Source organism: Crotalus tigris, unplaced genomic scaffold, assembly GCF_016545835.1.
Source record: "Crotalus tigris isolate CLP2741 ecotype Arizona unplaced genomic scaffold, ASM1654583v1 scf7180000021329.891317, whole genome shotgun sequence".
In the NCBI taxonomy this organism is placed as follows: Eukaryota; Metazoa; Chordata; class Lepidosauria; order Squamata; family Viperidae; genus Crotalus; species Crotalus tigris.
This window is the reverse complement of record NW_024098456.1, coordinates 81525-92207: the sequence shown is the minus strand read 5'-3', so window position 1 is coordinate 92207 and position 10683 is coordinate 81525. Positions and strand designations below refer to the sequence as shown.

The 10683-nt window shown below is 42.5% G+C and overlaps 1 protein-coding gene across 1 annotated transcript; it reads right to left on the bottom strand.

Moving 5' to 3' along the window:
- On the bottom strand, nt 1-1916 carry LOC120320376 (olfactory receptor 14I1-like). The gene has a single exon (XM_039370014.1). The coding sequence runs from the start codon at nt 1091-1093 to the stop codon at nt 173-175; it is 921 nt and encodes a 306-aa protein (XP_039225948.1). The 5' UTR covers nt 1094-1916; the 3' UTR covers nt 1-172.
- Nucleotides 1917-10683: the final 8767 nt, after the last annotated feature.

The following is a 10683-nucleotide window of genomic DNA, read 5'->3' as shown; positions in this document are numbered from 1 at the left end:
TAATGTTTCATTTGTTTTATTGAAATATGGAAAGTAATATTTCATTTGCTTTATTGACAAACTGTATTATCACATACTTTCCAACTTAATATAATATGTGAAACTATGAGATGAAGTTTACTAACCCTACTCTTCAGTTTTATACTCTAAATGTTCTCCTAATATTTCCAACTTATATAAGTGACCTCAGAGCAAAAATTCTTGATAGAGCAATCTTAATGTCATTGTTTCTCAAGCTATAGATTAATGGATTCATCATGGGTGGGATAATGGAATACATCACTGTAATGGCAAAATCAGAGGGTGATGGTTTCTCTGATATAGGACGCAGGTAAGCAAAGCAACCAGTAAACAAAAAAATGGAAAAGACAATGAGGTGTGGCAGACAAGTGGAGAAAGCCTTTTTTCTTCCTTGGACAGAAGGAATTCTCAGAACAGCAAGAAAGATCTCCACATAAGTAACAACAATGAAGACAAAGCAACCAAATGCTAATGTAATGCTAAATACTACAACTCCAATTTCAGTTATATATAAATCTGAGCAGGTAATCTTCAACAAATGTGGGATTTCACAATAAAACTGATTGATAATATTAGAGCAGAAAGGAGTGAGAAAAGTCCCAGTGGTGTTTAATACAGCATTGAACAGGCTGGCAGTCCACACGCTGCCAACCATTTGGGTGCAGGCCTTCCTGTTCATTATCATTTCATATTGTAAAGGATTGCAGATAGCAACATACCGATCAAATGCCATGACAGTAAGAAGAGAAATATCAGAGTCTACAAAGAATAAAAATAAAAGAACTTGAGTTACACATTCAAAATAAGAAATCTGTTGTCTGTTCATAAATGAATTGAAAATGGACTTGGGAATAATGACTGAAACTGAACCGATGTTCTGCAGGGCTAAATTCATTAGGAAGAGGTACATTGGTGTATGAAGGTGAGAATCAAAAATGATTGCAGAGATAATCAAGAAGTTCCCAGTTAGTGTAATTAAATACAAAATCAAAAATACAGAGGCATATACAATCTGAAGTTCCCGAATGTTTGATAATTCCAAGAGAAGAAATATAGATGTGTTGTTATCCATTTTTGGTCACAAAGATCACAATCTTAGAAGAAAAGGAAGCACTCTTAACATAGTTTCTATTCATTTCCATTTGAAGAAGTTTTAGTTGTAAATTGTATGATTTCAATGAAGATTAAAATAAATATTGTCATTTCCAATTTGGATAAATGTTTCTAAGCATAAATATTACATCCACGTCACTTCAATTTTCTTGCATTGATTTCAAGTTCCAGGGTGTGGTGTCATTTGCAGCTCTTCAATAAGCAAGCATGTTTTATGATTGTAATCAAGATAATCAGAGCTAAGATAAAAATTGTTTTAATAGTTAAATTTAAAAAACCTGCACATTTATATATAAATGAGATGAATTTACAAGTATTTAAAATAACAGTGAGACAGAAAAATGAAACAAATATTTGTTACAGTTTGTTGCACAATCAGCCAGGTACCTATTGAGTCTTTCCCAAGGACTGGGATGATGATGATGATGATGATTTGCAGTAACTTTGTATCTCCTCTTGGGAATTTGTATTTAAATTGTCTTCTGATTGATCATTGTTAATATGCATACACCTCAACACATATAAGCAGTTTTCTTTTTTCTGGCTGTCATCTCAATAGGCTAAATATTTATATATTTGCTACAACATATAGCAAAAATAAAAGGAGGAAAAATTGAGAAAGACACAGGAGCAAATGGATGAATAAGTAAGTTTAGAGTATGAAGGGTGAAAAAAAGGCAAAATGGAGATAGTAATAGTAGTAAAGTTGGAAGGGACCTTGGAGGTCATCTAGTCCAACCCCCTGCTCAGGCAGGAAACCCTACACCATTTCGGACAAATGGTTGTCCAGTCTCTTCTTAAAAACTTCAAGTGTTGGAGCATTTACTGCTTCTGGAGGCAAGCTGTTCCACTGATTAATTGTTCTCACTGTCAGGAAGTTTCTCCTTAGTTCTAGGTTGCTTCTCTCCTTGATTAGTTTCACCCATTGCTTCTTGTCCTGCCTTCAGGTGCTTTGGAAAATAGCTTAATTCCCTCTTCTTTATGGCAGCCCCTGAGATATTGGAATACTGCTATCATTGCTTACTTTCTTTATCAATTCTTATTTTAGATTATTGGGTATTTATCTGTTCCTTTAACTTATTTTATTTCTCCCATGAAGTTTAATGATTTTTCTGTATCATGATAGCTTTATCAAGTCTTCTTTAATGTCACAAAAACTTGCTCAACTCCCAGGAGTCATGCACTGCTCATGAGAAGAACCTCTAAGGTTTTCTCATTTCCCCTTGACTTTTGTTTTTCTTTCCCTAATTAACTTAATATGCTAAAAAAACACTAGAAACCATATAATCTGAGAAATGGTTATGCCTTTTTGAACATTAAATTGGATATTTTTGCAGGTAGGGTTGAACTGAAAGTTAAACATGTCTTTACTATATGGATGGCAAAAGTGAGACAGAACCTGTGAGACAGAACCTGTGGCCTAGAGGTTAATACATCTGCTTAACATGCAGACAGCCTAGGTTCGAATCTCAGAAGGGTATGTCTGGTTGAAATGAGCTAAAGAGTTCGAAATAGCTATTCCAGTTCTCCCTTAATTCTTTGCTAGCAATCCAAATTTGAGAAATGTATTATGTCACAGTTGTGACTGCTGCCTATGGATGGCTCTAGTTTGAGCTGATACAAGGCAAAAGATTTCTCTCTTCCATATTTGGGCAACAGGGTGTAACATACAGCATTCTAGATAACTCCTCCCCTGTTTCTTCCCTCCCTAACACAGCTGGCAAGAGTGAGACAGAGTCTGTGGCCTAGAGGTTAATACATCTGCCTAACATGCAGACAGCCCATATATATAATGAGGTGCATGTTTGGAAAAAGAAAAATGAAATCAGTCCTTTAAAGTTTTGCATATTCTTAAAGTCAGTCATCTACTTAGCAGAATAATGTTTCAGTATAATATATTAAAGGTTGTTTTAAAATATAACTCCAACCTGTGAGGTATCTATATAATCTAACCCTAAGCAAATAGAGATGGATCTTTTTGAGAGCCGGCTTTGATGACCTTTCATCATTTCTACTGGCAGGAAGATTTCATGGGACTCCTTATTTGCAGAGACTTTGCCCTTATGCATCCAGGGTGGTAGAAATTCTTACTCATACAGTGTCCTTTTTATGATGGCCCAAGGTCTGTTCTTATCTCTCCAATCATCTCCAAATGTGTGAGTCATACTGATATATTTCATGTCCATTAATTTTTAGGAATATTAACCTTAATATCAAGTGGTCAATACCTACACCAAATCATACAACTTCAATTAGATCCATAATTAGAGACTAGTGAAAAGATAATCATTCAAGTCCAAACAAGGACCTAAGAATTATTAAGGCAAAATCTCAGAATACAAGCAATTCCAAAAAAGGATACTTTTTGTAAAATTAGGATGTTCAGGTCTGATAAATTCAAAATGTCCAAATATCAAAAGGGTGCTTAAGTTATGGCTCTAAAAACATTAATTACAACTGGTTCAATGACTGATTTCTTTTTTGATAAGTGTTCGACTTCAATCTGCAAATACTGGTATTTCACTTGTTTTTTCAGATTTTTTTTTCTCAATGATCTGGTAGAGCATTATCAATGAACCATAATTTCTTCTTTTCAATGGCTATTATATCAGGCAAGTTATGAACAAAATGCCTGTCTGTTTGGATTTCATAGTTCCATAAAATCTTAACTGTTCATTTTCAAAAATCTTTTCAACTTGATTATCTCAGTGGTTTTTGGGTTTACTTTTTCTCAGATACATATTTCCTGACCTGCTACTTGAAACTGAAAATATGTACTTTGCACTGGACATAGAAAGAAGCCTAATGAAGTTAATTGTTGTGTCCTGAGCCTGCAAAGGCAGGCTCGGGATGTTGCAATGGTCCCTAGCTGTTGCAAACTGCCTGGGACCAGACTGAGTGACACCGCGGAAGCACGCCAGATTGTTACCTTTTTGCCCGGGGATTCTATTAAAGGAGACAGAGAGGCCTGCGAGCCTCTGAGTTGTGTCGGAGAGAGCTGCTGAGAATAAAAGGCTGTTGGAATTAACAGAATGTGTGCTCTTCTTTCGCTGTTGACTCGAGGACACAACACTGGCAACGAAGGTGGGATTGCTTGCAAGATCAAAGAAGAAGACTTGTAAGCTTACCCCAAGAGTCCTGGAGAGAGGAAGACGGCGTTAAACTCAGCATCTGGCCTGCCAGTACAGCATCACTGGAGGTAAGCTGGCTGATAGACCCCTTCCTAGAGTAAGAAGCAAGGATGGCGAAGATAGGGAGATTGCCTGAATTCGATGTTACTCACCCCGAAAGATGGGAGTCTTATGTTGCTAGAGTGGAAAATTACTTTAGAGTGAATAAAGTTAGAGAAGATGGCTTGAAGGCCGCTACTTTGCTGTGTATCTGTGGTCAAGATGCATTCGAAATTGCAGAAAATTTGGCAGCCCCTGCTCCTCTTGAATCTGTCACTTACACAGATTTAAAGAAATTATTGAAGGAACACTTCCAGCCCAAGTTGTCTGTTAGTGCATGGAGACACACTAACAGAGGGATCAAAGAGCTGGTGAATCAGCCAAAGAATACATTGCAGCCTTGAGAAGAGCAGCTAAGCCTTGTGACTTTAAAGATTTAGAAGAAAGGCTGAGAGACCGATTTGTATGCGGGCTTAGGAACAGAGACTTGCAACAGAGACTCTTTGCAAAAGAAGACATTTCCTTCCAAGATGCCTTGAGAGAGTTCACTGCAGAAGAGGCAGCAGGTGGGGAGGTCAAGAATATGAGGCCTATCAGGAATAACCCAGAAGCAGTTTCCATGCACCATGAGGGAGTCCAAGAGAGCTCGGAGGAAGATCCTAAAGATGAGGTGGATCATATCTACCCATCCAAAGAAAGGAAGCAGAAGGAAGGCAAAGAAAAATCTTCAGCTGTGCCCAAGTGCTTCTGGTGTGGAGGTCATGACAAGAGGACCGACTGCAGGTTCCATTCTGCAATCTGTAGAGCATGTGGCAAACAAGGCCACATAGCAGCTGTTTGTCTGGGCTGTCAGAAGGTACAACCTCGAGAAGAATTGCACCTGAAAGGTACCAGGGTCCCCAGCCAAAACAGGGTGGGTTTCTGTGCATCATGTAGAAGTATCTATAGAACAGGCACACACAGGCCACTTAAAAAGAAACTGTCACTTAAGATGAAGTTGTAAGGAGTTCCATTGGTTATGGAACTGGACACTGGGTCTGCCCTTTCAATCATTTCTATCCACACTTTCAGGAAGATTTGCTCTAGCACTGGGTTCCAGGCAAAGCTTAGGCCATCCAATATAGTCTTAACAGACGTCCAAAATTCCAAGGTGTGTGTAAAGGGGGAGACCACCCTTACAGTACAATACAAGGATTTTGAAGGTCCATTAGATGTATTGGTAGTTGGGGGTGAACGAACGAGTCTCATTGGACTCGATTGGTTTGAGGCCTTGGGAATCCAAGTTACAGGGCTACACAATTTGCAAACACTAGGCCTAGCAGAAGTCTGCAAAGAGTTTGCAGATATCTTCAGCCCCCAGCTGGGAGCTTACAAAGGCCCTCCAGTTTCTTTGAAACTGGACCCCACTGTCACTCCTATTAGGGTGAAAGCAAGAAGAGTACCCTTTGCTCTTAAAGGGAAATTGATGCTGAATTGGACAAATTGATCCAGCAAGGTGTTTTACAACCTGTTGACTCAAATCCATGAGAAACCCACATAGTTACACCTCTCAAGGCTAATGGGGACATTCACATCTGTGCAGACTACAAATGCACACTAAATAAGGCATTGCAACAGCATGCATATCCTGCACCTGTAGTCAGCCATATTTTGGCTTCCCTCAAAGGGGGGCGTGTTTTTGCAAAGCTAGATTTGGCACAGGCTTATCAACAGTTACCTGTTGATGAAGCTGCTGCTGAACCACAGACTATTGTAACTCATAGGGGGGCATTTAAAGTCAAGAGAATACAATTTGGAGCAAATGTAGCTCCTGGAATCTTCCAAAGTGTAATGGAAAACACTCTGAGAGGTATACCAGGGGTTTGCCCCTATTTTGATGATGTCCTTATTGCAGGAGAATCCACTCAGAATTTAGCTGAGAGATTGAGGGCTGTTCTGCTGCGTTTCGGAAAAACAGGCCTAAAACTTAAAAAAGACAAATGCAAAATTGGAGTGTCTTCAACAGATTTCCTGGGATTCAGAATAGATGTCAGGGGTATTCACCATGCTGAGTCTAAATTGAAGGCCAAACTGCAAGCTCCTAGGCCTTATAGTCTAAAGCTGAGTTACAAGCTTTCCTGGGCTTCTTGAATTTTTACAATGCTTTCATACCTAACAAAGCTAATATAGCAGAACCACTTCATAGACTTTTAGACAAGCAGGCAGTGTGGCAGTGGTCCCAAGCACATGAAAAAGGTTTCAATGAGGTCAAGGCCTTACTTACATCAAATGATGTGCTTGCACATTTTAATGAAACTCTTCCTATTTGCATCACTTGTGATGCTTCCCCTTATGGGGTGGGGGCTGTACTTAGCCATTTAAGAGCTGATGGAACTCAGGTTCCTGTTGCATATTACTCCAGAACCTTGTCCTCTGCTGAGTGAAACTACACCCAGATAGATAGAGAAGCCTTGGCTATTGTCGCTGGAATTAAAAATTCCATGATGTTCTATATGGCAGACATTTCACGGTCTATACTGACCATAAGCCTCTATTGGGGTTGATTACCACAAATAAACAAACTCCCCATATCATCTCCCCTAGAATGCTGAGATGGTCTATCTTTTTGTCAGCCTATGATTTTTCATTGGTTCACAGACCTGGCAAGGAAATGGGCCACGCTGATGGCCTAAGTAGATTACCTTTACAAATCATAGAGGCTGACCCTGCCCCTGACATCAACATTCTTTCCATTCAGGCATTGCCTGTGTCTCCCTTAAATGCCAGGGATGTGGCTGCTGAATCAGCCACAGATCTCATACTCACTCGTGTGCTATCATGGGTTTTGTCTGGATGGCCTGAGAGTTGTCCAGGTACTGAGTTCCAGAGTTTCTGGCTCAAGAAGCATGAGTTGTCCGCTTTCCAGGGTTACCTGTTGTGGGGCAGTAGAGTAGTTATTCCTACCTCATTGAGACCTACAGTCTTAGCTTCCCTCCATGAGGGTCATCCTGGCATTGTCAGGATGAAAGCGCTTGCGTGTAGCCATTTATGGTGGCCAGGATTAGGCAGGGAAATAGAGGCCCAAGTGCATGGATGCCACTTGTGCCAGCGTTCACGCCCTGATATGCCTCAAGCTCCTGTGCATAGATGGGAGGAGACACAGTCACCTTGGTCTAGGGTGCATGTTAATTACGCTGGGCCTTTCAGGGACAATTCTTCTTGGTCCTTGTTGACAGCCATTCAAAGTGGCTTGAGGTTGTTCCTGTCTCTTGCACTACTGCAGCCAAGACCATTCAAGTACTGAGAGGGATTTTTGCTGCACATGGCTTTCCAGATGTTCTGGTTTCTGACAATGGTCCTCAATTCACTTCTTTTGAGTTTCAGGCTTTCTTGCAGGCCAACATGATTCATCATGCAACTTTGGCTCCATTCCACCCTTCCACCAATGGTATGGCTGAGCGGATGGTTCACATCACCAAGGATGCTTTAAAGAAACTGACCTACGGGGACTGGCACCACAGGTTGGCAGACTTTCTTCTTCCTTACCACACCACACCTTCCACTTCCACTGGGAAGAGCCCAGCTGAACTTCGCTGGAGGCACAAACTGATCATCAAACTTGACAGGTTGCATCCAGACAGACTGGCTCCTAGGGTCACCCAACCCAGGGCACCACGATGTCTGCAAGTGGGTGCCCCAGTATGGACTGGAATTATGGGCCCGGTCACCTGTGGGTTCCAGTGGTAGTATTCAAGGTCACTGGTCCATTGTCCTACGAGGTTTCCCTGGACGACGGTCATGTCCTTCGGTGGCATATCGATCAGCTGCTTACGAGACTGGACTCATGCTCTGCAACTCCTGGGTTTTCTCCGGGGGGGGAGGAGGACCACTGTGGGCAAAGGGAAGGGTGTTGGCAGCAACCGGGGCCAAACGGAGTGGTTGAAGAAGGCCTGTTCCAAGGTTCCGCAAGTTTTCCTAACAGGAATTCAGGGGAACAAGAAACAATACGGGCATCAGTGTTTACTCCAGCCAGGGAATCACCCAGGGGGCATACTCATTATTCACAACCCCAATTCAGCACTCCAAGCAGGGAGAATAACCGGGAGCATCCAAACAACCCAAATAATACAAGAGAACTGGCACACAAAAAAATAATCTGGCCCAGTATGCTACTGCTTCCAAAAGGAAGTCTACACAGAGGGAGGTAGTCAGAGAGGCAAATCCTGATTCTGGTACCTCCGGCATAGAATGGGGGGCAACCGAGTATTGGGGCACTGTAGAAACCCCAGACAATCCTGTGACGGGGCTTGGGAGTGAAGGGATGCGTTCCCTTGATAGGTCCATTGTGGACTTGGAGAGTACCACAGAAATGCCAAATACTGGCGGGCACTTAGAGGGGCCCAAAAGCCTGCAGTTAGACAGGTCAACCAGGTACAGTGCAGAGCAAAGTCCTGGTCTGACGAGCCCGGTGGGCAAGCAAGCAGACCAGGCAACAGGACCCAGTTCACGGGAACCACCAGGGTTTAAAAGAGGGGGCAACTCCACTACAATCTCTGCGCAGGATGATTTTGGGAGTTCTCAAAATCTGAGGAGGTCACAGAAAGAAAAAAGATCTCCCAAATACCTTGAAGATTTTGTAACATTGCTGTCAAAGCAAGGGAGGTGAAGTGGGGAAACTCGAAGTGCGGGTGTTGGGCACTTAATTCCAAAACAATAGCCTGGTACCATGCTGTAGTGTGGCTAGTGAGTAGCTGCAACAGATGTGCAGGCTCCATGGGTTGGCACACCACGCTCGTGTTGAGGTCGCGTATAACTACTCATATAGTTTAATAAGTTTCATCCAGGGGGGAAGGGGTGTTGTGTCCTGAGCCTGCAAAGGCATGCTCAGGACGTTGCAATGGTCCTGGGCTGTTGCAAGCTGCCCGGGACCAGACTGAGTGGCGCCGGCCTTGCGCACATGCTCGAGGCATGGAAGCCTCCCAGATTGTTACCTTTTTGCCCGGGGACTCTATTAAAGGAGACAGAGAGGCCTGCAAGCCTCTGAGTTGTGTCGGAGAGAGCTGCTGAGAATAAAAGGATGTTGGAATTAACAGAATGTGTGCTCTTCTTTCGCCGTTGACTCGAGGACTCAACATTAATGATTTGTGTAGAAAACAGGACACAGAACTTGAGTTTCAGAATGATAATGTGCAGCTATCTGGATCCAAAGGGGGTAAAATGGTTTCTGCCACATTTGCTCATAATATATAGGCCCTGTTGAATACACACAGAATTGAATACATAAACACAGAGCTAATAAGTGAAGAAGTGCTGTTTATTACTATACATAGTAGAAAATATATTGGTAAGAATTTATCTATGCAAATATTTTTATACATCTACCTACAGTATGTAATGTATATCAAACAACAAACAATGTGATCACCAGGAAAATTGTAAAACTGTAAAAGTGTTAATTAAATAAAAACACCAAGCTTTCGTTGGCCACTGCCAACATTGTCAGGGTTCATACAGGTCAATGGGAGAACCTATTTATAGATGAAACAGCATCTGCGCCTGATTCCTAGACCTCGTCACGGGTCCTGACCGACCAATCAACGCTTCAGTCGTAATCTTCGTGATATTAACTGATTTACCCTTGCTTCCCTTACCTATGCGTATATTACTACTTACTCCCCCTTCCTCCTCCTGTATCCATAAACCAGGAGAACTCTCCATCTTACTCTGATCAAACACACATTCCACATCCCTGGGTTGTTTCCTCCTCTCACCCCCTTTCCTGGGGTGCTCTATCTCAGTGGATTTTTTCCCACCTCCACCTCTTTCATGTCCGTCATCATCGTTGTCATTCTCCCTATCATGGGACTCCATACTAAGTGTCTTGCCTTCACCCCCACCACCCAACACCCCCCCTCCTCCATATGTCTGATGATCTCACCACCACTATCTCTTCCAATGCTTGCCATCCCCATCCCCCCAACTCTCAACATTGACAATTCCTAGAATGTTATGGGGATTGGCCTGTAGCTCCTGCTGTCCTAACTGGGCAACCGGGACAAAGGGCACTCTCGGGCGTGTCTGTTTTAACATCCCACCAGGTCGGTCTCTCCCATCCTCCCCCCACATGGGATTTGACGTGGTCCTCGATCCGTTGGCCATTCTTTCCTTTTAATCACCCCCAACGTGAAGCGGTCATGGTTACCTTCCCCTTGCGTGTTTCTGGGGGATGTTGTTTCTCCCGGATATATCGGATATTTCGGGAGGCATGGTGGAGATCCCAACTCATATGATGTTGTCCCTTTGTCACTCAGTGCTCTCCCCATTTTCCGTGGGTATGCATACGCTTTCGGTGTATAGACGGGAATGGGGGCAATGGTGGAAATATCGGTGGGGGGGGAGG